Below are 26,818 nucleotides of genomic sequence, written 5' to 3'. Positions count from 1 at the left end.
ATATACGGTATGAATATTGTGTCGAGAGAAGCATTCTCGTTTGCTTTCAAATAATTGAGATTGAAGTCTCCTAATAAGATCAGATTCGAGTTGAATGACTGCGCATAGTCTATAAATATAGCAAGTTTTTCGAGAAATTTAACTGTATTGTTTTTATTTGGGCTGTACGATACATTCAGCAAAGTTGTTCTTGCATTTTAGTCCGATGAGTTTTTTTCATTTCTATCCACATGCTATCATACTTTTTGAGTAGAATGTTTAGGTCTTGACTTAGCTTTGGGCTTAGACTCTTTGGTACGAGCAGCATAACACCGCCTCCTTTTAACTTTTTGCTGTTTTCGGAGGATCTATCACATCGAAAAGAGACCAACTTTGAACTGTTTCGTGTCCACAGTTTTTCGTCGTCAGTCATGAAACCACTTTCCTGAAAAGCCAAAAATTGTATTATCCCCTATTTTTTTCATGGAAGTTTGGAGCTCTGTTCGCTTCCTGTTTAAGCTTCTACAGTTAAGATGAAGGGCTTTAAAATTATCCCAAAAATTCTCTTACTTGTGTGTGATGTTTTCATATTTTTACAAGGGACCAGGGTTTGAATGAATGTCCCCTGCTTTTTAAAATCATATAAATAGTCATAACAGTATTGATTATAAAAAAACAAGAACGATATGATATTAAATAAGAACACTGGTTAGCTTGTGAGGAACCAAATTTGAACTTAAAATGCGCAAGAGTTGCAATGCGTAATACTTGTGTGAAAACTATGACCATGAAAAATTGTTTCTATAGCTTCGTTTATTTAGACAGCTATAAATTACAATTTGATCAAGATGACGTTTTGCAAACAGAGAGATACTAGTTAAGATCAGAAACAAGCATTACGTTCAAGGGCAAAAAGCACCGGACTTTTAGAAGAAAATTTTCTTAACTAGTAAAACAAACAAAACTCGGTATTTTGAAAAGGTGGGGGGGGGGGTGAACTGGAAAAGAGCCAAACAAATTTGAAGTTTCTATGTTTCGTAAAACCTCCCCCCAGTAAAACCTCATCATTATAAGGTGGAAAAATTCAAAAAAATGCCAAAATCGAATTTTGATGACAAATAAGTCAATCCAATTATGGTTGTTAGCATATTTCTTCATATAAAATTTATAGTAATCACAATTTTTATAGTAATCACAATGAAAGGTATATCTCAAATGTATAACATGCGAAATGCATGCGGGACCTCAGGACCTGTCTATCATAGTTGCTTTTTGAAAAACTAAGTTTACGTTGTCAAAATCTAATGAAATGTTGAATTTTGCATGATGAGCAAATTAACATCTGTGAAACACATTTGTTCTTCAGACCTTATTTCGTAACATCACGCGTTCAGCCAATACAATACGTTAGACAATTGAAGAAAAGGAAAAGAGCTAAAATGTCTCTGAATTGGTTGGTTTTATAGGTTATGAATTGGTTTTCTACTATTTATTAGTGAAGGAATAAAAACAATCTGCATCGTACGGGAATCGAACCCATGTCAACAGCTTGGAAGGCTGCTATGCTACCACTACACCAACGATGCTTATCCAAACACGCAATTTGGTTAAGTTTATAGTGAGCCTATAGCCACAATAGTTGCTTTTCGTTACAACGTTTGCAAAAGAAAAGTAAGAGTATGTGTTGTATATATCGCTCACACATACATATGTTGGCAATTATATACCAATAAGCAAGACAATCTACGGCTCTTTTCCAGTCCTCCTTAAAAAATGCTCGCTTATGTTTGTTTTAGGTGTTATTACGGCTAAATGCGTGATGTTGCGATGTAAAGTATGAAGAACAAATCTTTTCAGAATTGTCGATTTGTTCACCACGCCAAATTTCAAAATTTCATTACATTATGACAATGTTAAATAGACCTTTCAAAATTGAATTTGAAAGGGGGCAACTGGAAAAGAGCCCAATCTACTAACAAACAGGCCGTAGAAATTAAGTGATCATTACTTCGGCTCTTTTTCCAACCCAATGTGGTCAACAAATTTACATAATTTACATGTAAAGTTTTGCAGTGGAGGGGGGGGGAGGAAAAAGGAAAGAGCCATTGATTCTTTGATAAGGGCTCTTTTCCAGTTCCCCCTTTAACATTAAGAAAAAACTGGGAACTGATATAGAAAAGAACCAATTGATTGGCAGGTGTTCTGAAAAATTTGAGCGCTGAATATAAATTAAAGTCTTTAACTCTGTTTCTTTCAGAGTTTTCGTAAATCAGGAGGTTCAATCAAAGATGGAATAAAAGTCGGAAGAAAAGAATCTGAATAATCGGAGGTGTATTCAATTCAGCAACGTCCTAGGAAAAAATTGGTAATTATTTTAGCAGGGAGTAACTTTTTTTTCGTAAGGTTTTTGTGAGTAACTTGCGGTATTACTATTTTATTTGCGGAATTACAAATTATTTGCTTTCGTTTTTGAAATGATTTTTCGATTCCAGCATTTATTCGAATTTTTTGAAGATTGCGCTCCAGTTTGACCTTTTGGAGTAAATTTTTTCAAAAAATTTTGAAGAATTTCGTTCTGAAAAAGCGTTTGGTTTTTCAGAATAGTTTCAACAAAGTTAAGTCATGAAAAATTCAAAAAAAACTTGAAAAGAGTAAGAAGGGTATTCGTTGATTACGCGGGAAATTCAACGCCTTCCGTGCTTCAGAGTCGAAAAGTTGACTTTTATCTACCATAACTCTGTTCTACTTGATGATGTTGATAAAGTCAATTACTCCAATAACGATTTCGAAAAAGGTTTTCGAAACAAGGTTTTTTTTTAGCCTGAACCAAGTCCTCTCTTTGTGGTATCAGTACATGTACTAGTACGTACCAGTACTTGTGGTACCGGGTTTAGATGGTACTAGTTCAGATTGCCAAATCTATTTCCAGGTTTTGCGGCAACAAACTTTGCCGAAGATCAGAATATGAATATTCTGCAATACTGAAAAAATCTTTCAAGCTAATTTGAAGTCAGAGTTTAAAAATGTAATTTATTTTCTGAGAAACGTGCGGGTATTTCAAAATGCGTGAATTGCAATGACAATTAATTTTTGACCAGCCCTGATGTGATGACTTCATGACCAAGCCTTCAAGAGCCGAGCATCGAGCGGTAGATACATTTTTATCCAAAAAAGCAGCGGTAAAAATGAGATACAGGGGGTCCCTGTAAGAACCAAGTGCGACCGAGGGGTCTCATGTCACGCTTAATCTAAGCAAAGACAGCAATCAAGTAAATCAACAGACGCCACTCGATTGTGAAGACTTTTCTCCAAATGGTTTTCTTCAAACCCAGAGTTTGAAATGGGCCCGGATGGAGAACGAAAATTTCAAGCCCGGGCCCGTTTTTAATGAAAACACGAATATCCTAACAAAAAGTAATTTGAAATTCAAATGTAATTTTTTTTTTAAATCAAAATTTTAATGAGCCCATTCGCTGCAGCCGATCCTAGCAGTTGAATCGCCGCTCAGCTGTGACTGTCTCCGGCACAAAAGAGAAGTTTTTGAAGTGTGAAAGGTGTTAACAAAGTGTGAAAGGTGTGAACTCTTTTGAAAGTCAGGCCTGTTCCAACTCTGGGTTAACCTGCCTCATTTGCGAGGGTATTTAATTAGGGACGATATTAGTTCCGTGAAGGGCCTCCGTAAAATATATTGCTTTTGCAATTATTGCAATACAATTTCAATTCTCCAATAAAATATTTTGTAGTGCAAAATTTCTTACGAATGAGCAAAAATAAAATAATTTCTTGCTACTGATAAGATTACTTTGCAATAAACGCAATGCAGAAAAGCTGCACCGCGATCAGTCGGGCTAATCTCACTCTCGGACGCCTACTTTCCCCACTGCATCTCTTTCCCCACTGCATCTCGAATCACTAACGAACCACTGTTATTTCTGGAGTGCAGCCAGTATTTAGACAGCCGCGTATTCATACTGGTCAGTATCTAGACAAATACTGTATGAACCAATCAGAATCGAGAAAAAACATAAATAATCCAAAATAAATAATAATTATTTAATAATTTCTTCTTTGTCTCGATTCTGATTGGTTGAAACAGCATTTGCCTAAATACTGACCAGTCTGAATACGAGGTTGTCTAAATACTGACATGTAACCGTTATTTCTATACTAAGATTTGTATGATGTACTTTTGGTACAAACTTCAAGTATCAGCAATAAAATGCAATAATTGCAATTATTCGTTGCACGCCTATTTTTATTGCAATTATTTCTTACAAGCAAGGCAAAATAATTTTTTTTTATTGCAACAGTGCAATATATTGCAATAAAATAAACGGAGGCCCTGGTTCCGTGGGACCCCTCTATCGCACCAAAACATGATATTAATAATCATTATTTGATTTTACTACTATGATAGAGTGGTCCCTTGAAAATAACCAGGTCCCTTGCGAAAAAGACACAGGGCTCTGAAATGTTTAACAATTATGCTCTCGCCATTCAGAAAGATTTCGCTGTATATTTTCAAACAAATGGCTCTTTTCCAGTTCCCCCCCCCTTTCAAATTCAATTTTGGAAAGTCTACTTAACATTGTCATAATGCAATGAAATTTGGCGAGGTGAACAAATCGACAACTGTGAACAGATTTGCTCTTCATACTTTACAGCGTAACATCACGCGTTTAGCCGTAATAACACGTAAAACAAACAAAACTCGGTATTTTGAAAAGGTGGGGGGGGGGGGGGGGGTGAACTGGAAAAGAGCCAAACAAATTTGAAGTTTCTATGTTTCGTAAAACCTCCCCCCAGTAAAACCTCATCATTATAAGGTGGAAAAATTCAAAAAAATGCCAAAATCGAATTTTGATGACAAATAAGTCAATCCAATTATGGTTGTTAGCATATTTCTTCATATAAAATTTATAGTAATCACAATTTTTATAGTAATCACAATGAAAGGTATATCTCAAATGTATAACATGCGAAATGCATGCGGGACCTCAGGACCTGTCTATCATAGTTGCTTTTTGAAAAACTAAGTTTACGTTGTCAAAATCTAATGAAATGTTGAATTTTGCATGATGAGCAAATTAACATCTGTGAAACACATTTGTTCTTCAGACCTTATTTCGTAACATCACGCGTTCAGCCAATACAATACGTTAGACAATTGAAGAAAAGGAAAAGAGCTAAAATGTCTCTGAATTGGTTGGTTTTATAGGTTATGAATTGGTTTTCTACTATTTATTAGTGAAGGAATAAAAACAATCTGCATCGTACGGGAATCGAACCCATGTCAACAGCTTGGAAGGCTGCTATGCTACCACTACACCAACGATGCTTATCCAAACAAGCAATTTGGTTAAGTTTATAGTGAGCCTATAGCCACAATAGTTGCTTTTCGTTACAACGTTTGCAAAAGAAAAGTAAGAGTATGTGTTGTATATATCGCTCACACATACATATGTTGGCAATTATATACCAATAAGCAAGACAATCTACGGCTCTTTTCCAGTCCTCCTTAAAAAATGCTCGCTTATGTTTGTTTTAGGTGTTATTACGGCTAAATGCGTGATGTTGCGATGTAAAGTATGAAGAACAAATCTTTTCAGAATTGTCGATTTGTTCACCACGCCAAATTTCAAAATTTCATTACATTATGACAATGTTAAATAGACCTTTCAAAATTGAATTTGAAAGGGGGCAACTGGAAAAGAGCCCAATCTACTAACAAACAGGCCGTAGAAATTAAGTGATCATTACTTCGGCTCTTTTTCCAACCCAATGTGGTCAACAAATTTACATAATTTACATGTAAAGTTTTGCAGTGGAGGGGGGGGGGGGGAGGAAAAAGGAAAGAGTCATTGATTCTTTGATAAGGGCTCTTTTCCAGTTCCCCCTTTAACATTAAGAAAAAACTGGGAACTGATATAGAAAAGAACCAATTGATTGGCAGGTGTTCTGAAAAATTTGAGCGCTGAATATAAATTAAAGTCTTTAACTCTGTTTCTTTCAGAGTTTTCGTAAATCAGGAGGTTCAATCGTATCGAGGTTATATCGTAGATGGAATAAAAGTCGGAAGAAAAGAATCTGAATAATCGGAGGTGTATTCAATTCAGCAACGTCCTAGGAAAAAATTGGTAATTATTATTTTTGTTTTTTTTTAGCAGGGAGTAACTTTTTTTTCGTAAGGTTTTTGTGAGTAACTTGCGGTATTACTATTTTATTTGCGGAATTACAAATTATTTGCTTTCGTTTTTGAAATGATTTTTCGATTCCAGCATTTATTCGAATTTTTTGAAGATTGCGCTCCAGTTTGACCTTTTGGAGTAAATTTTTTCAAAAAATTTTGAAGAATTTCGTTCTGAAAAAGCGTTTGGTTTTTCAGAATAGTTTCAACAAAGTTAAGTCATGAAAAATTCAAAAAAGACTTGAAAAGAGTAAGAAGGGTATTCGTTGATTACGCGGGAAATTCAACGCCTTCCGTGCTTCAGAGTCGAAAAGTTGACTTTTATCTACCATAACTCTGTTCTACTTGATGATGTTGATAAAGTCAATTACTCCAATAACGATTTCGAAAAAGGTTTTCGAAACAAGGTTTTTTTTAGCCTGAACGAAGTCCTCTCTTTGTGGTATCAGTACATGTACTAGTACGTACCAGTACTTGTGGTACCGGGTTTAGATGGTACTAGTTCAGATTGCCAAATCTATTTCCAGGTTTTGCGGCAACAAACTTTGCCGAAGATCAGAATATGAATATTCTGCAATACTGAAAAAATCTTTCAAGCTAATTTGAAGTCAGAGTTTAAAAATGTAATTTATTTTCTGAGAAACGTGCGGGTATTTCAAAATGCGTGAATTGCAATGACAATTAATTTTTGACCAGCCCTGATGTGATGACTTCATGACCAAGCCTTCAAGAGCCGAGCATCGAGCGGTAGATACATTTTTATCCAAAAAAGCAGCGGTAAAAATGAGATACAGGGGGTCCCTGTAAGAACCAAGTGCGACCGAGGGGTCTCATGTCACGCTTAATCTAAGCAAAGACAGCAATCAAGTAAATCAACAGACGCCACTCGATTGTGAAGACTTTTCTCCAAATGGTTTTCTTCAAACCCAGAGTTTGAAATGGGCCCGGATGGAGAACGAAAATTTCAAGCCCGGGCCCGTTTTTAATGAAAACACGAATATTCTAACAAAAAGTAACTTGAAATTCAAATGTAATTTTTTTTTAAATCAAAATTTTAATGAGCCCATTCACTGCAGCCGATCCTAGCAGTTGAATCGCCGCTCAGCTGTGACTGTCTCCGGCACAAAAGAGAAGTTTTTGAAGTGTGAAAGGTGTTAACAAAGTGTGAAAGGTGTGAACTCTTTTGAAAGTCAGGCCTGTTCCAACTCTGGGTTAACCTGCCTCATTTGCGAGGGTATTTAATTAGGGACGATATTAGTTCCGTGAAGGGCCTCCGTAAAATATATTGCTTTTGCAATTATTGCAATACAATTTCAATTCTCCAATAAAATAATTTGTAGTGCAAAATTTCTTACGAATGAGCAAAAATAAAATAATTTCTTGCTACTGATAAGATTACTTTGCAATAAACGCAATGCAGAAAAGTTGCACCGCGATCAGTCGGGCTAATCTCACTCTCGGACGCCTACTTTCCCCACTGCATCTCTTTCCCCACTGCATCTCGAATCACTAACGAACCACTGTTATTTCTGGAGTGCAGCCAGTATTTAGACAGCCGCGTATTCATACTGGTCAGTATTTAGACAAATACTGTATGAACCAATCAGAATCGAGAAAAAACATAAATAATCCAAAATAAATAATAATTATTTAATAATTTCTTCTTTGTCTCGATTCTGATTGGTTGAAACAGCATTTGCCTAAATACTGACCAGTCTGAATACGAGGTTGTCTAAATACTGACATGTAACCGTTATTTCTATACTAAGATTTGTATGATGTACTTTTGGTACAAATTTCAAGTATCAGCAATAAAATGCAATAATTGCAATTATTCGTTGCACGCCTATTTTTATTGCAATTATTTCTTACAAGCAGGGCAAAATAAATTTTTTTATTGCAACAGTGCAATATATTGCAATAACATAAACGGAGGCCCTGGTTCCGTGGGACCCCTCTATCGCACCAAAACATGATATTAATAATCATTATTTGATTTTACTACTATGATAGAGTGGTCCCTTGAAAATAACCAGGTCCCTTGCGAAAAAGACACAGGGCTCTGAAATGTTTAACAATTATGCTCTCGCCATTCAGAAAGATTTCGCTGTATATTTTCAAACAAATGGCTCTTTTCCAGTTCCCCCCCCTTTCAAATTCAATTTTGAAAAGTCTACTTAACATTGTCATAATGCAATGAAATTTGGCGAGGTGAACAAATCGACAACTGTGAACAGATTTGCTCTTCATACTTTACAGCGTAACATCACGCGTTTAGCCGTAATAACACGTAAAACAAACATAAAACTCGGTATTTTGAAAAGGGGGGGGGGGGGACTGGAAAAGAGCCAAACAAATTTGAAGTTTCTATGTTTCGTAAAACCTCCCCCCAGTAAAACCTCATCATTATAAGGTGGAAAAATTCAAAAAAAATGCCAAAATCGAATTTTGATGACAAATAAGTCAATCCAATTATGGTTGTTAGCATATTTCTTCATATAAAATTTATAGTAATCACAATTTTTATAGTAATCACAATGAAAGGTATATCTCAAATGTATAACATGCGAAATGCATGCGGGACCTCAGGACCTGTCTATCATAGTTGCTTTTTGAAAAACTAAGTTTACGTTGTCAAAATCTAATGAAATGTTTAATTTTGCATGATGAGCAAATTAACATCTGTGAAACACATTTGTTCGTCAGACCTTATTTCGTAACATCACGCGTTCAGCCAATACAATACGTTAGACAATTGAAGAAAAGGAAAAGAGCTAAAATGTCTCTGAATTGGTTGGTTTTATAGGTTATGAATTGGTTTTCTACTATTTATTAGTGAAGGAATAAAAACAATCTGCATCGTACGGGAATCGAACCCATGTCAACAGCTTGGAAGGCTGCTATGCTACCACTACACCAACGATGCTTATCCAAACACGCAATTTGGTTAAGTTTATAGTGAGCCTATAGCCACAATAGTTGCTTTTCGTTACAACGTTTGCAAAAGAAAAGTAAGAGTATGTGTTGTATATATCGCTCACACATACATATGTTGGCAATTATATACCAATAAGCAAGACAATCTACGGCTCTTTCCAGTCCTCCTTAAAAAATGCTCGCTTATGTTTGTTTTAGGTGTTATTACGGCTAAATGCGTGATGTTGCGATGTAAAGTATGAAGAACAAATCTTTTCAGAATTGTCGATTTGTTCACCACGCCAAATTTCAAAATTTCATTACATTATGACAATGTTAAATACACCTTTCAAAATTGAATTTGAAAGGGGGCAACTGGAAAAGAGCCCAATCTACTAACAAACAGGCCGTAGAAATTAAGTGATCATTACTTCGGCTCTTTTTCCAACCCAATGTGGTCAACAAATTTACATGTAAAGTTTTGCAGTGGAGGGGGGGGGGGAGGAAAAAGGAAAGAGCCATTGATTCTTTGATAAGGGCTCTTTTCCAGTTCCCCCTTTAATATTTTCTGAAATTCAATATATGAAAGCCTATTTAAACAGCGTTAAAATGTTATAAACAGCGTTAAAATGTGTCAGCGTGAACAGGTGAACAAATTTGTACAGCATTTTTTTCATGCAAAATGTCGTGTGAGCAATTTTTGAACAGTTTTATTTTGCAATTTTTTGAGGGGGGTGCAAAACTGGAAAAGAGCCTTGATAAGTTGTAGATTAATTACTACCTTGCCTTTCTTAGTAATATCGATCCAACTTTGTTTTGAAAAATTTCATGTTTATTTTTTCCATTTAGGGGGTATTGTATACACTATTCTACACTCAGTAGCGGATTGAGCAAATAGTTAACAAGGTCCAAAGGGGGGGGGGGGGGATAGTTAACAAGATCCTAGATTGGCGCCGAAGGAAACTTTTCGTGACCTCTATCTCGCAATACAGTTGCTTTATTCAAATATCACATGATCTGACATGTGTTGGTCTAACTCTTAATACTTAGATGTAGTACTACTGTTCCACTCACATTGGGGGGAACAGCGAGTCGTTCTCCGTTGGGGAGGGTGAGTAGTTTGTTGTCGTCCAGAGTGGAGTTCAGGTTTTCCACCCACTCGGGGTCCACGTCTCCATCAAATATGATCCACTGTCTCTTGTTCCTCTCCCCTCTCACGTTGTCAATCACCTAATCAATTCAATCAACAACACATAACATCAACTTCAATTAAAGTTGGACAAGAAACAGTTGTATATATGATCGCGGGGGGAAGGGGGAGTTGGCTCAATTAAGGACGGAATTCGAGAATAAATTCACACTTGAAAATTTTTTGTTTAATTTTTTTCATGTGCAGGCTTTATGATTCTATAATTTTTTCTAAATTCATATGTAAAAGTAATCAAAATCAATCAAATAAGTATCTCTTTTTTATGCATTCTGTTGTCAAGACTGATTAGCTTAATTAAAATTTCTTTAATGAAAATCATAATGAAATCAATTAGATAATTATGTAGAGTCAAAAATTTTATTGGCCCAGATTTTATCTTCCAAAATCACAGAGTTATCGTCTAAATTCAGTTTTTTTTGTGATTGTCTAGATTGCTTGTCTAATTTCCTAGGCCCCAGTTTGTATACGTGTACTGTAACTCATTGATTGAACAAATTTCAGTTACAGAGGCGAAGCTACGCTTCGCAAACACTTGCGAGAACACGACCAAAAAACAGCTCTATCAAAAGAAATAAGAAGTAGAAATAGGTCTCGAATTAGCATACACTCGGTTACGTGTCGGATTCGACCAAGCAAATTTGAGTCTCATACACTAACCACTTAGCCACGGATGCTTGAAATCCACCAAATCTAGCCACCAATAACGCAGCTACATATGCTCATAAATTGGCAATTCGACGCAGCAAAAGTAGCATCAAATACAAAAAGACATAACTTATTAAACTGATGCATTTCAAAAAATTGCGAATTACATTGAGTTGGAAAATTTATGAGAGCAAGCTTTTTATCATTGTACTGCTGCTTGAAACAAATAACTTTTTTCGGTTCGTTTGACGAATTAAAAATGCATCAACTGTGTTAACTTTTTAAAATCAAATTTCAATGCACATATGACATTATACTACTACCACAGCCTACCGATTCAAAAGTACCACCAAAAGTAGCACTTTTATTTGCGACTTAGAAGGGAAAACAGTCAATCGAGGATTGGAAAAGAGTAAAGACCGCAAGTAAACATAAAATACACTGACTTTCTTTTAAAAAATCTCAACTTTCGAAATTCAAAGAAAAAACAGAAGCCCTTAAGGTTCTTTGAATTTACAGAACGATTTATGATAAGCGCTTTTTGATAACATTAACCCAACTTGAGACAAGTGGATCAACAGGTAAAGTTTTTATTCCGCTCGAAATCTGAAAATTAAATTCCACTTTCGAAACTAGAAATCGTTCACGAATTTTCGCGCTATTTGCACTTTTGTATTTGGAGAACGCTATTTACGACACTTTCAGCAGATGAATATCAATTGAGCACAACAAGTGCATATATACCTAAGTGCATTCGTAAATGCATCAATATGTATGAATGCACATCTGTAGCTATTAGAGACTTTTCCTGGAAAAAGAAACGAAAAAAAATCAGCAAGACCTAGATAAGAGTCTTCACTACGTTCATTACTCTTAAAAAGAAAGTTCGTACTAATACACTTTGCTTCGCAAGTGTAAATACGGTTAATCCACAAGGGAAAGGACCAACATACGAGCTGATCAGCTCTTCACGCAGAAACGCTTCACACCCTTGCAAGGCTTAAAAACCTTATCATGAAGACGATAATAATTTAAATGTTGAGACAGCATCTTCCCCACACAGTTACTCAGCAACTATTAACTACAACTACAACTTTGATTTCTTTTGAAATCTTACCTTCCTTAAGGTCAAGGTGAAGATACCATCAGTCCACTCTCTCGTATTTGGGTCCAGACTGCCATACAACTCCTTCTTCGTGATGGCCTTGGGGTCAATCAAGGTCGCCACTCCCTCCACTCCGTCAAATCTCTCCAGGGCTGTGAGGAGAGTCTTCCAGGCACAGGTCTTTCCACTTCCCGATGGTCCGACCAACATGAGACCGTGCTGCAAGTTCATGATTTGGTACAGTTGCAGAACCTAAAACAAATAATTTCATCACATTTCCGATCTTTTATGTTATAAAAGATTCACAAAATTACATTTGTGAGGGCAAACAAACTTATACTCAAAACCTAACTCATTTACAGTTACCTTTATCTCTATTTTTACAACAAATTTTCAAGCAACTAAAGCTGATTTAAATTATCCGGACAAAACGAACAAAATTTGAAATTTCAAAGGCTTTTTCTCAAAATGTGTTAAGATTAGACAAAAGTGAAGAGACCAAATCTGCTCTTTCGAACTGCTTAAAACTGCACTTTATTTTTCGAAATTCGCAACCAAAATTACTCCAAAAATGGGTCAATTTGCATTTTTTTTAGTGAACCAATAATTATGCTAAAACTATCGAGTTATTTGGTGAAAATGTTATATCAAAAGAAGCCTCTTACAACGCCCGACAAAGTTTTAGAAAGATTAACATTCCAAAAAATTGCGCAAAACGTTTGAAAATTATTTTTAAGCAAAGATTTTTATTTTTATATAGTAAAAATGACCTTTTTTTGGCTATCAACCAAAAATATATTCTTTTAGGCAGATTTATTGAAATTCTACTTTTCGCGAACTTTGTCGTACTGAGTAAGAGTCTTCTTTTGATAAAAAAAAGCCAAAATGACCCATTTTTGGGGGAAAATTTTGGTGAAGAATTTCAAAAAATAAATTGCACCATATTAATTCTGATGAAATTCTGAGCAACTAGTGTTCTGTTCACCTTTTGTCGAATCTTAACCCAATTTGAGAAAAAAAGCCTTTTAAAATTCAAATTCTGTTAATTATGTCCGTTTAATTTAAATCAGCACAGTATTGCAGAACTAATATCAACTTATTGATTAAACATAGGCAACTAACAGTTGGAAAAAAAAGTAATGAACGCAAGGAAACTGAAAAAACTGACTTGTTTTTTCAAGAGCCTTCAACTTTTGAATGCCTTTCTTTTAACAAATTAAATGAAATTAATAGTCAAACCTCGAAAATCAAATTTGAAACTTAACAAATTTTCCTGAAAAAACCATCAAGACCTATATAAGAGTCTTCCCTGCGTTCATCGACTCTAAAAACATTTTAAAATGCTCACCCTATTACCGAAGATTATAATACCAATTCTTTTTCTTCAGGGACCCAACTATCACATTTGCACCACGAGCAGAAATTAAACACACAACAAACATCACACAACATACCTTTTCGGTCCAGATGTATCCCAACTCATCTTCTTTCATTCCACAAGCTAAGAACTTTTCCTCACAGACCTTCTGGATCTCACGTCTTAGATCGTCCATCATCGATCCGGAGTAGTCAACGCCAGGAAAAACATCAGCCAGGAGAGACCTGAAGGAAAAAACAAGTTGATTAAAGACCAACAGAGAACAATTCAAGTCCAACGGAGACAAGCCAGGACGAGTTCTCATTTTATAAGTTAAGGACTAGAAAATTCATTTTTCAACCGTCTGGCTCGCTTCCCTTAAATGTTTACGCTGCACGAATTTGCCAGCAGAGTCTCGTTTCATCGAACTTCGCAACCTTTCCCAACTCGACCCTCCTTGTGATCCTCAAGGAGAAACTGGAATCAGAAAAAAATGGTAAAAATATAGAGTTGCTCCAAATGCTAAAATGTTTCTGAAATATTTTTGCTTATTTCTTTAATCTTTTCGCTCGTAGCGGACTCCTCGACAATTGTAGGTGCCAAAAAATTTATGGTATAAGGAATTAATAGCGGAAAAACTATTTGCTTATATATTTCACAATAATTTGGCAGGTGGACTCGGCGGTTGAGTTTTGACACTTTCAAGGACTGTTTCTGAACTCCACTAACAAAATCACAAATATACGCATCTGATAGAGGTACAGTTTTGCCTCGTTAAGTTAGATAATAATAATCAAATTAATCTATGACGGTGAAAGTGGTTCAATACCTCATCAGAGGAATATCCTCTGCAACCAATTTCGGAATGGTTGTTTCACAGATACACTGAATCAGTACATCTTGCTCGTTGATCTGCTCCGAAATGGCATACGGGTCCACAGTTTGACCTTCTTTCTCCAACTCTTCACGTCTTCTCATCATTCGTTCACGCTTTATACTTCCTGCACAGTTCAACACTGCTTTTAACGCACGCAGTGTGAAGTCATAATGACTCTGGTTCGACAGTTGTTCCGTACACAGTCGGAACAAGGGGACAATTTTCTTTGATAGGATTTCGGCTGTTCGGAAGCCCTGAGAGAAGAGCATGACTTGGGCGATGAGTTGTTTGTCCGGCTGGGTCATGGCCATAGCTCGGAACAGTTTCTTCAAATTGTCCGGCAAGTTGGATCGACCGGCGTAGCCTGAAAGAAAAAAGATATTCCATGAAAACGATCCCAGGCATAGCATAAGCGAAACTAAGTTTTCGCCTGATGATATAACGATCTAGTTTTTTTCCCATTTTTAGCAAAAAAGAACGAAAAATTGATTTGACTATTGGTTATAAATAATTAACTAACAAATACTAGTTGAAATTGGTTATAACTTTAATACTAACAAAATCACGGCTGAGCAGAGCCCAGGTTTTACTAAGGCGGATTATTCTGCAGATTGCAAATGAAAAAAAACGCGACCTAAATGTGTGAAAAGTCATTTCATTCTTTAACAATTTATACATAGGGGGTCTCACCAGGATTCATCGTAATGAACACAGCCATGTCCGGATTTACAGAGACAGTCTTTCCCACCAGTTCCACAGTTAGTGGCTTGTCTGGCTTCACAGTCAGTGCACCCATCGTCTTCAAGGTCTCCTGGATGGCCTGGATTTGCTGAGACACCGCAGACAACATCTTCTCCTCCAATCGATTGAACTCGTCAAAACAGCCCCATGCACCAACCTGTTTACAAATTCAACATAGACTGCGAATTGAAACTCTGATCTGACATCATATTAATGATATATCTGAGTTCTGTAGAAAAAACTACGAGGAACCTAGAGAAAAATTTGGGAACCTCTTGAAGACAAAATATTTGTTTTCTTTATATATTAATTTAAAAAAGATTCTGACCGTTTCAAAAAGAGCAAGGAAAAATTTTTCATCATTCATTGTTCAGATTCTATTTCGGTTATACCTTTTAGCATTAAAAATCAGAATTAGTTTTTTTAAGCATTAAATATCAGAATTTAGCATTAAATATCAGAATTATACCTGGCAGAGTCCGACGAAGATTCGGCCCATGGCCTGGAAGTCGAACGTCTCGTCACAGTTGAAAACGAGCACGAATCTTCCCAGCTGGTTCCCCAAGGACTTCACAGACTCCGTCTTCCCAGTTCCTGAAACCAAGAACATATACAAAACGAACAGTACAAAACAAGCAGTTATTAGAAAAACAATTAGGCCAATTTTAACCTGGCATGTTTTTTCGAATGGCGTGTTTTCAACTTCAACTATTGAATTGATACGCACCTGCTGGACCGAATGGAGACCCTCCATATTTCCCATCCAGTGCCTGAGTCAGAGTAAAGTAACATCTATCCGTCAGAGGAGTCTGGACCAGCTTATCCACCACTCCTAGGTACTCAAAGCCATAGTTAAAATGCGCATTAGACATCACAATATCCAATTGTTTCAAAGGATTCGAGTTTTTGGGGTCAAAGTAGAATCTCATCTGCATGAGCCAATCAAACATTGCAGTCGAATTCATTTTCTTGGACACCATCAATCTGGTGACGTCACGTTGGTGGACTAATTCTGTGATCATGTGTTCCAGCTTTTTTCGTCTCAGTTGAGGTTGTTCCAGTAACACTGAGTCAGCAAGGACGTTTAGGACCTTCTCCACGTTGCCACTGACTTGTTCCAAAGGCGAAAGATCAGTTCCTAATAACGAAAGTTTTTCGAAACATTTCACTCATATCCAAGGAGTATTTCAATAACAAATTGAATTTTAATTCCATCGAAAAAATAAGAAAAAAACTTATTCATTTTAAGCTTAAGCAAAAACCGATGACTGTATTCAGTTTCAATATTGCCAACTATTCTAATGTGTCACAGGAAATCGTCGTCACCTCCGTTTATTTTTCCCAAAGCGACTTCCGCATTCTGAGTCCATGCAATCTGTGCTGCAATGACCACCAACTGTGTCTGATAATTGTCCAACCACTCCATATACTTCTGCTGGTCAATCACTTCGGCCGTCGAAAACTGTTGGATCCCTGCAACACCATCGGCTAAAAATTTCGCAAGGGAAATCTTCATCTCACTTTCTGTCTTCGTCAGCCATTCGTTTATCCTCGGGTTCTCGATGAGTGAAACCTTCGTTTTGTAGACAACTTTCTCTGCCTCTCGCGAAGCCACGCCCTCCACTACAGTGTAATCTTCGTTGAAAATCAAAGTATTCACTCCCGCGAACATTTTCTTGAAGTGCTTCTGCAATCTTGCAACGTTTTTACTGTTCCCGATTATTTCCAGCAAGTCTTCATCACCTACAAAATAGAAACGAGGGAAAGAAGCCCTCTCACGTTCCAGATATTCACCAAGAGCCTTCTGGATTTTGTTCAGGAGGTCGGCAAGTTTCTCCAATTGTCTTTGGACACCTTGGATGTTGAGAACGTCCAAAACTAGAGGAGCACGAGTGACTTTCTTCATCAATCCCAAGAATTCTGAACTGATCCTGGAATGCAGAACCTCAATGATCTTCCCTGTTACAAACTACTGCACAGAGGCTAAGCGGAGCATCGCAACACCTGCGATACAACGCAAGCACAGCAATTCACGCTAGCGAACAGAAACTGAGACATCAACCACTAATTACAAAACAATTGACAGTTGGAAGAGTCATGAACATAGAGAAATCGAAAAACTTACTGACTTGTTTTTTTGAAAACTTCAACTTTCGAATTTCAAAGAAAAAATATATGGCCTTAAAGCACTTTGAATTTCAAGAACAATTTATCATCGACAGAGTTCGCCTTCCTTTTAATAAAGGAAAATAACTGAACTTGAAAATAAATCAAAAGTCAAACCGAGTAAATTAAATTTGAGCCTGAACAAATTTTAAGACTTTTCCTGGAAAAAAAATCATCACTACCTATATAAGAGTCTGCAATACGTTCATCTACTCGTTTACAACAGAGCAACTTATGCGAACTGAGAACTTACAAATTTACGAACTACCGAACGACCTTCCATAATGGTAAAAATTGCTGACATCGAAAAAAATTCCATGCTTTGGAACTTGAGGATCGATAACCACGCACTTTAACACTAGACCAAATAAGAATTCGCCTGGAAAATATATCCTAGAGAGCTGAAAAATTGTTAAACTTCCGAAACTCCCGAAAAAATTTGAAATTCACGATAAAGCTCTTTAAATTTCAAGAACTGTTCATAATTTGCACGTTTTACATTAAGTTATCCCCTTCAAAGAATATTGTTAAGAGAAAAGGTATGTTAATGTCATTCCTGTAAGAGAAAAGTTATCAATCTCATTGGGAATTCAGAAAAGTAAAGTCTATTTTTGATCTAGAAATCATTCGAGATTTTCAAGACCTTTAGACTTTTTTAATCGATAGCATTAACAAACGAAATGATCTGAACTTTACAACCAACCAAATATCAGGCAAATTTGAACGTGAACAAATTTCAAGACTGCGCGAAAAAAAAACAATGATCAAGACCTATATTAGCGAAAATCTATTCGTTAAATTTGTAGTATAATTCTTAGTATTATCAGTATTCACTCCCGCGAACATTTTTTTTGAAAAAATGAACGTTTCAAACGTATCCGAACCCATTAAAACCCATTCCGAACCCATTAAAATCAAAAATGATCAGATGGCCCCGCGCATTGCAGTCATTTGGTGCAATGGACCCAAAGCAACCCTTTTCAGAGGCCTCGGATCCCTTTATCAGATTAGGCAGTCATCATTTGCAATTAGAATAAAGTTGCGAAGAAAAAAGCAAAGATATTTTTGAATGAACATGGACTGAACACTTTATCAAACTAGTTTACAATATATTTCAAGTTTCACGTATTCTGCTACATTAAAAATCGAGCTGACATAAGCTAACAAAGAACAAGCTGAATAATCAAAAAATATACATGTAGAGTCGAGAAGCAACGTTATTGTGTTCAGATGGCCCCGCGCTATGCAATCATTGTGTGCAATGAGAGAAGAGCCCGTCGATTCTTCTCTCGATTCAGATTAGGCAGTCATCACATCAATCACATCCAAAATAATCTACAGGGACGCTAAAAAGTGGCAAGTTACAACAGAATCTCCAAAAAGCTATACCATAGTTGAAATCAACGTTGTTTAAAAACACATTCAACATAAACCAAAACCCTTAATGTTGCAAACGAATTTACACACAGACTAAGCAGCGATCGTAACATATATACCAGCGCCCACGCTTATAAAAGTTGCTGTAAGGAAAGGCGACCTATTTCATAGTACTTCAAGAATAGGCATAATCCAGCCATCGTCTACACAGAGGTATTCTTTGTATTCGCAATAAAAAAAAGTTAAAATAAGCCTTGAAAAAATAAGCCTTGATTTAGATTCTCCGGTCCTCGCAACTGCACGGGCTTCTTACAGATTGAATTTCAAAGCACATGCTATCAAACTGACAATGGAGCCAGCTTCAAAAGTGTCACCAAAAGTAGCACTAAGATTTGCGTCTTAAGTTGGAAAAAGAGAATAGTAGTATTCTTACACAACGCTCGCAAATGTAAACACGCTTATGATCCATAAAATGTCATTTGACTACATTCAACTTCAGCTTTCACGCATTCTTCTTCGTTACAAGGCAAGCTGGCTGGAATTAGCTAACCAGGATCAGTCCGAAGAATCAAAAAATAAAATATTTTGGAATTTATCAATTATAGTCAATAAACGACATGATTGGGTTCAGATGGCCCCGCGCTATGCAATCATTGTGTGCAATGAGAGAAGAACCCGTCGATTCTTCTCTCGATTCAGATTAGGCAGTCATCACGACAAGAATCTCAACAACCTACATAATAACTGAAATCAATATTCTTCGTATTAAACAGATTCAACATAAACAAATTGCCCGAAATTTTAGAACCATAGTGACACAACGAAACAAAGCAGTGTTTCGCATTACTTGTGATGCAAATATATATCCCCACATGCAAGCGTATAAAAATTGACTGTAAAAAAGTGACCTATTTCATAGTTTATAATCACACAGGGGCGGACGCCCCCCCCCCCCTCTCTCTCAGGGATTCGACCACCTGCCGACCCAAAGGGTCCTCTCTTTGTACTATTTTGAGATATTCATATTTGGTGACGGACACAAAAGTTTTTCTAAAGGCGCCTTAGGCGCCAATATATACTAATTTTGAGGGGGGAGCGCGCGCCAAAAAACACGCAATTTTTTGGTCAAAAATTCACCAAAACAGGGTCTTTTTAGTGCTTTGGGAGAGCTCGGAAAATAAATTTGGTCGACCTAAAAAAAAAGGTTGACAAAGTTTGAAATTTTTTGAAAATCCGCCCCCTCGAGAAAATCCTGTTATCCGCCCCTGTAATCACACATTTATCGATAAAATCTAATAAGACAAACTCATACTAAGCAGAGGAAAACATCGGATGATTTCAAACAATTTGACTATGCTCCATTCATTGCTATATTGTCACTACAAAGATAATGAAAATACGCTATAAAACATCAGAGGGTTTGATTAAAAATATTTAGTAATAGTGAAAATTAATTAAATCGCAACAAACAGTCCGTGCTAGCGCAAAGCAACTAAGCCAACCAGAAGAGTGGAAAAGAAAGGCCGTCCATTATTTTTATGCGAAAAATATTAAGTTTGCAAAAAGAAGAGATTCTGGCCGAATTTGAGCGTTTGACCTTTGTCGTTTCAGGTATGAACGTTAAGTCTGCGCCAAATGAGCAGAAAAAACACTGAAATCTAATTTATTTTAAATCCAGCTATCAAATGATTCAGTGATTCTGTTAGACACGTTGAAAGTTTGACGTCAAAAAAGGAATGGAAACTTACACAGTCATAATTTACTTACGACGAGAAACGTTGTGTCTCGACCGGTAACAAGTTCTTAATATCCGCACTGCCAGCAAATATTCCCTCCAAGTATACCCAGCGTCTCTGCACATCAATCCACACATCAAACAGGGCATTAATCCGGTTCAGTTTGTCCTCCCAACCAGTAGCTTCTTCTTCAAACACCTGGATACATCATTGATTAATGAGATAGAAACAAATATGAATATCCTTGAAGCTAAATCAGATCATACACCTTTTCTCATGAATATATATATTTTTAAAGTTTTCAACGTTAGATAAACGGTATACGATCTGATTTTTCTCACATCGGTCAGCATTTTGTGCAAATTGCGAGTGCAGTAAATTAATTATATCCTGTACCATTTCATTTTACGGCCTCGAATTCTGTACCGTGGACTAAAAACAATTTCTGTCTTTTCCCACCCAAAGCTTTACTCACCCCCTAAACAGTTCCAACAAAAAGCATGGAGTAAATTTAAGCCCAACTAATAAATACAAACACTAAATGGAAACTAAAATCTCGTCAATCAACCTACACTTAGTACTAATTGATTTTAATTCGCTTCCAAATCCACAGTAAAGACATCCGTAACTTTCCAGATTAATTTACCTTGTAGTATGGCGACAGCTTCATGGCCTGGACTGAATTGATGTGCTCCTTGACCTTGCCAAAGAGGTCGTCCCAGCCTCTGATGATTTTGGTCCTGTTCTGGTAGTTGATCAGTTCCAGTTCATAGTGCTGCCAGCAGTTCCTAACCTACAGCCAAACAAGATTCAATCGAGTTATTTTAATTTTGTTCTTCGCAACCGTAAAATTAAAATATAGTTTTTTCAGTAATTTTACGCATACGGAAACGAGAACAAAGCTACAAAACTACACAGAGTTTCAAGTATATTTAGTCAAACAATTAGAAAAGGTTAAGATACTTATCAGTTTATTAAATTATCAATGAGACTTTCTGAACAGATAATAGGAAGTCATACTTGTTTCAAGAACTCTTCCAGTGCATTCTCTCCCTGTGCAACAGCCAGCACTTCTCTTATATCACTCTCGAACTTTCCCAAGTCAATGTCCCAAACATGGCCCAGTGTCAAGTCAGTCATGACCCAGTTCACTCGCAGCTTCTTCATCAAGGTCTTCCAGTGTCTGTCTTTCAAATAGTCCGCCTAAAACCAATGTCAGATTCTATTAGATTATCTTAAATCCCAGATCTCGTTCTTTAACACTTTTGATGGTTAAACGATGCTTCATATAGCTTTGCTCTTTCAATTTAATAAAGGTTCAGAAAAATTCCTCAGCAACAACTCAGCAAAAAAAAATCCGAATCCCTGTTTGTTGCATTAAACTTACAAATTCATCGGGATCAAAAGGGATAAGGAACAAATACACAAACAACGTAATAAACCTTGAGTTCCACGATCAACACGTTCATCTTCGAGTACTGTTTCAGCACCCTCTGCACGTGATCAAAGCTTTCATACTGTCGCAATCTAGCTGGCATGTTCTTCAGCTGTGTCATCAGTGCTTCCAGACTCTGGCGCAGTTTCTTCGGCGATATTGACACCCATGCCTGGTCTTTGAGGATCTCGATCTGCTCCCAGATGCCAGCCAGTTCACCCCAGACGCCCTTGAGGTCAGTGAGTTCCTCCAGAGCGATTTGCAGTTGGTCATCAAGGGCGCTCTTTGCTCCTGTTTAAATCAATTGAATCAGATCATGCAAAATGTGAACTTCAATTTGCCTTTTCGCACTCAACAAAAGCGCTTTTTCGAGTTCTCATACAGCAAAAGAGCATACAAAGCATCTAAAAGATTTTGCTATTATTATTCAAATTATATCTTTGAAATAGTGGAATTGAACATTCCTCATCTGAAACCGCGGGTTGACCTTCATAGACCAATAATTCTAATCATACAATTCCATAAACCAAGTCTATGAAAGAATAATTGTCATAAAAATTTCCTACATTTAGCAAAAACCATGCCATCGAATTTTTTGAAAATAAAAAAGAAAAACTTTTTGTCAAAAAAATGCTAATCATACAATTTTCATATATGGAAATTGTATGACTAGCATTTTTTGACAGCGACAACGAAAAAGTAATTTTGAAATTGTCCCAATTTTTTTTTCAATCGCAAATTGAATTTTGTACTAAAACAAAGATTTGGAAATTTTTTTTTGCATGCAAAATTTAATTTTTTGTGTGCATAACGTAGTCGTGGATACACTAATATTGGATTTTTTTTCCTTTTCGCTGATTAACGTTTTTTCAAAAACGCTAAAAATTCTTATTTTTAGTATGGCATGTTTATGTATGCCTCGATCAATGTCTGATAATTTAACAATTCAAATTTTAAAAAGTAATCATTGTTGCCAAAGTAATCATCGTTGCCAAAAATTAGAAGTTAGATACTTTCGTTATATTATTTGTGTAGGACAGATTTGACCAAGTTTCAGGCCGTTTCCAATGCATTTTTAATGCCAGACGGTCAAAACTTTGGTTACTCTACTTTGAGTAACGAAGGTTTTTGTCACTTGTGTTCGGTTATGAACACTACCAAAAAATTTTGAGAAATTAAAATGTATAAAATCAATATGTTTGGTTTATGGAAAAATGCTAGTCATACAATTTCCATATATGAAAAATCACTAATCATAGACTTTTCATGCAATTTTTTGTACTTATGGAATTGCTTGAAACGTGTATGATCAGCATTTTCCCATGTACAAAAATTGTATGATTAGCGGTTTTGGTCAACCCGGGACATTAGACCGCTCCTATCAGCAACTTTTCAATCAAGTTTGCAATCATGTTTCGGATCCTTCTCCAAATGTGCCGGTGCTTACCAGGTTCTCCAAGTTCCAGGGCTTCCTTGGCTTTGTTCATGTTATCTCTTTCCTCCTTCAGTTTCGTGAATTTGCCCTCCAAAATTGTCAACTGAACAGTCGCTTCACTTGGCTTCATCGACCCTCCCACTGGTTTATCCTTCTCCCACTCTCCCAACACTTCCACCGTCTTCTGCTCCACAACTTTGTCTTCCGCTACTATCTTCATCTGCAAGTTGGCTATCTGAGACTGAATCGAGGCATCTTTTCGCTTCATGATCTCGTTAAATGCAACCCACTCGCCATCAACTTGGTCAGCATACATCCAGCCTAATCAGATAGCAATTTTTATACAGAGAAGAAGCCGAGCTACGCACCACTTGCAATACGGCACAAATATAGCATGGCAAGCTATCTCACCTTTCGAAGAAAAAGTAAGCCTAACAAAGTTTCATGTTTTTGCTAGATTCTAATTAGCATTGAAACAAAAATGACGAAGCCCGTTATTCGGAATATGCCCGTTTATCTGAAAAAATGTTGCCAAAAAAAATTGAGCTATGAAATGTTTGAAGCTACGAGTTTCAATCCTACTCCCGAGGAGAACACAGGCATAAAAATCGTTTCAAAAAATAATATGAGGCGATTTTATACCGAAAAAACATGTTTGACAATAAAGCAAAAAGGTCCCAATAAGATTCGAACTATCTAGCTAGGGCGGTCAAGTATGAGATGTTCTACGCCAATTGAACACCTTAAAAAACTTCAATAATTAAGCAACTTATACAGCGAAGCTGAGCTTCGCACCACTTGCCAAAAAAAAACAATAATAAAAAAAATGGAAAAAAATCAACGAGAAATAAGACTTGTAAAAAAAATAACAAGTCCCCTCACCCTCAGCACACACAAAAATTTTTAATTGCTCGTCAAATCAACCAATATGGGGCCACTAAGCAGATATGATAAAAACCGAAACCGATTACGACGGAAAAAAAAAGAAATTCTCAAAATTTTTTGTCCCCTCACCCCCAAAACACACAGGAACGCAATAACTTTTTTCGCTGGTCGATAGTCGCAAGATGAGGCCATTAAGCCGATATAATAACATCCTGAAACCAATTAAGCCGAAAAACTACAATTTCTATTAAGACTATAGCAAACTTTGTGATCCAGAGGTGAGCATAAAATCTACGTTTCACTTGAATTGACTCAAAATTCTGTAAATTGCGCATAGCAAGAAAAAATAATTTTACGATAATGTAAGCAGACAAATATTAAGCCGACATTTTTTTGAAACGGAAAATTTCGTTGGAAAAAAAAACAGGTTCCAGTCAGATTCGAACCGAGGACCTTTGCCGTACCAGGCAAACTTGTTACCTCCAGTCTAAGCTGAAAACGAACGCTAAGAATTTAAAGCGGGCCGGGATTTCTCAGAAGGTACAACTAGAGATGAGTCCAGAAGTACACCAGAAATGAGTCCTTGCTTATCGCAAAGGTAAACACGTATTATTCTTACGTACGAATTCTGAGAACGAAGTTTCTGTACGAGGCGAAGCTTCGCTTCGCTAAACACTAGCGAAACGCGACAGAAAGCAACTCTATGAAGTGCAATAAGAAAAAGTAGAAAAAGGCCACGAATCAGTAAAAAGTCGAATACTTGTCGAGTTCGATCCTGCAATCTACAGATTACCAGTCAAACGCACTAACCACTCAGCCAGGGACGCTTAATAAATCACAATCAATAGCTCCAAATGAAGCAAAAAAAAAACAAATATTTTGAAATTTTCAAAGCTACAGATCGTGATTGTAGCAAAAATGCCAATGATTGTAGCAAAAATGCCAAAAAATTGAACACTTTTAATGAACATTTTTATTTGCGAGTTAGGATAGAAAAAAGAAGGTTCGTAATAATACACTACGCTCGAAGCTTGCGAGTGTAAGCCGCTAATGTAAACGAGAACAAAGGTTCAAGTCGCTTTTCAAGCGTAAGAAAATGACGGCACGAAACTCCGCTTTTTTCAAATTTTTCAAAAACGTCAAAGCCGAAGTATTCCAAGACTCGGCACAATTGAATAATTGCTATCAGAGTGATGAGTCAAAAAGTCAGTCGAACGAATCATTTAAGTCACAGAGGCGTTGCTGCGCTTCGCCAACGCAATCAAAGAAAATGCTTAAAAAAAGCTCTAAGCAAGCAAAACAAAATGAAATAAGGAAAACTCAAAAAGATTTTCAAAAAATGAGAAAAAAATTGATTGTGATTTTGAGACTAGAAGTATCATGTTCTCATATTTAATCAACGGCCGCCAAAACAGCGGATCCAACCTTTTTGCTTATTTTTCATCTTTTGAATTTCGAATAAAAAATTCAAATCACCTTTTAACTATTTAATGCTCAAGAATTGTTTATCATTAGAGTTTTTTCCTAAAAATCCCATTTGAAGAAAACTGGAGGAATAGGTATTTTTGAATTATCCAGAAGTCAGAAAGCTTAAGTCCATTTTTGAAACTAGAAGGCATTCAAGTTTTTCGTAACTTTTACTTTTCCTGTTCGATAGTGGAGCTTGCCTTCCTTTCTGAGGCTAAGCTAAAAAAAAATGAACTGAACTTCTATCAACCCGCAAAAAATCAAATTTCAGCGTGAAAAAATATTTAAACTTTCTCCCGAAAAAATCATCACGAACTACAAAAGTCAACGTGGACAATCTCGTGGACAAGAGGCTGCAATCGTCCAACGTTTTACACTTAATAAGAAGACAAGAGATGAACCGATTAATTTTTCAAGCCGAAAAAAAAACAGATTTTGACCGGATTTGAATTCTCGATCTTTGCAGCGCCAGGCATAAAAGTGCATAACAAAACCCAGAATTCCAACTTAGCAATTAGCAAGCCATACAATGATTCAAGGATTCTGTTAAGCAACCTGTTAATCTAAAAAAACTACGCTCCGATTTTAAAACGCTTGCAAATAGCACGCTTGATATTAAAAGCTTTCGACAGCTAATTATAGCTTTCAATAATTCTCTAGATTTTTGACACCAATTATCAAGACATTAAACAGCACTGACCGCTTTGATGGGAAATACATATATGATCTGCTCGTCTGTAACCTTCGACTGAATAAACCTACCTTGAGGGAACTGGAATCTCTGTCTCTCTAGGACTTTTTGACCAGCTTTGAATGTCTCCACCTGTTTATCCCACGACTTCAATTTCCTCTTCAACGACTGCACGTGCGTGATAAACGACACAGCTTCCGACGTCGAAGCAGTCTCAACTGAATGCGACTCCAGTTCGCCACGTGACTTGCTCAACACTGTGAACACTTCCGACATCTCGTGGCTGAGGAGGGATCCAAACTTTGCCAGGATCTCTTTGTGGACCGAATCGTACTTCAGATTCACTTTCGATTGCACCTGGAAACCGAACAATTTCTTAAAAATCATTCCTATTGTTGATGTATTTAATTAGCCTGTCACGCACCATGGTGAGAGGGTCAATCTCAAGGAAATCACAAGAAAGAATATCGCACATTTGAAGTTGAATTTCATTCAAGGCTTGCAAAAAATTTCAAAAAAATCAGTGGTTTTTGTGAAGATTTAATGCCTTTGTGTGTATTTATCTATAAAGACTTTTAATTGTGTAAATTCTTCTAACGTCTTTTTTAA

General features: G+C 36.6%; 1 protein-coding gene and 3 non-coding genes across 8 annotated transcripts in view; all 4 read right to left on the bottom strand.

Annotated features, from left to right (window-relative positions):
- Nucleotides 1–26,818, bottom strand: part of LOC134841105 (cytoplasmic dynein 1 heavy chain 1-like) — an 80,472-nt gene that overhangs the window by 43,141 nt on the left and 10,513 nt on the right. For all 5 annotated transcript variants that reach the window (XM_063856887.1, XM_063856886.1, XM_063856888.1 and 2 more), the window contains exons 9-22: nucleotides 26,281–26,566; nucleotides 23,179–23,487; nucleotides 21,739–22,022; nucleotides 21,317–21,499; nucleotides 20,943–21,089; nucleotides 20,328–20,494; nucleotides 16,344–16,948; nucleotides 15,745–16,155; nucleotides 15,487–15,611; nucleotides 14,967–15,174; nucleotides 14,229–14,640; nucleotides 13,497–13,644; nucleotides 12,055–12,294; nucleotides 10,157–10,312 (exon numbers count right to left, since the gene is read on the bottom strand). In XM_063856887.1, coding sequence (XP_063712957.1) covers nucleotides 10,157–10,312; nucleotides 12,055–12,294; nucleotides 13,497–13,644; nucleotides 14,229–14,640; nucleotides 14,967–15,174; nucleotides 15,487–15,611; nucleotides 15,745–16,155; nucleotides 16,344–16,948; nucleotides 20,328–20,494; nucleotides 20,943–21,089; nucleotides 21,317–21,499; nucleotides 21,739–22,022; nucleotides 23,179–23,487; nucleotides 26,281–26,566 — 3,681 coding nt within the window. The remainder of the gene's footprint in view (nucleotides 1–10,156; nucleotides 10,313–12,054; nucleotides 12,295–13,496; nucleotides 13,645–14,228; nucleotides 14,641–14,966; nucleotides 15,175–15,486; nucleotides 15,612–15,744; nucleotides 16,156–16,343; nucleotides 16,949–20,327; nucleotides 20,495–20,942; nucleotides 21,090–21,316; nucleotides 21,500–21,738; nucleotides 22,023–23,178; nucleotides 23,488–26,280; nucleotides 26,567–26,818) is intronic.
- Trnag-ucc (transfer RNA glycine (anticodon UCC)) lies at nucleotides 1,495–1,565 on the bottom strand. Its single transcript has one exon. It is a non-coding gene; the product is annotated as a tRNA-Gly (tRNA).
- On the bottom strand, nucleotides 5,247–5,317 carry Trnag-ucc (transfer RNA glycine (anticodon UCC)). Its single transcript has one exon. It is a non-coding gene; the product is annotated as a tRNA-Gly (tRNA).
- On the bottom strand, nucleotides 9,022–9,092 carry Trnag-ucc (transfer RNA glycine (anticodon UCC)). Its single transcript has one exon. It is a non-coding gene; the product is annotated as a tRNA-Gly (tRNA).

Source organism: Symsagittifera roscoffensis, chromosome 3, assembly GCF_963678635.1.
Source record: "Symsagittifera roscoffensis chromosome 3, txSymRosc1.1, whole genome shotgun sequence".
NCBI lineage: Eukaryota > Metazoa > Xenacoelomorpha > Acoela > Convolutidae > Symsagittifera > Symsagittifera roscoffensis.
This window is presented reverse-complemented; position numbering and strand designations above follow the sequence as displayed.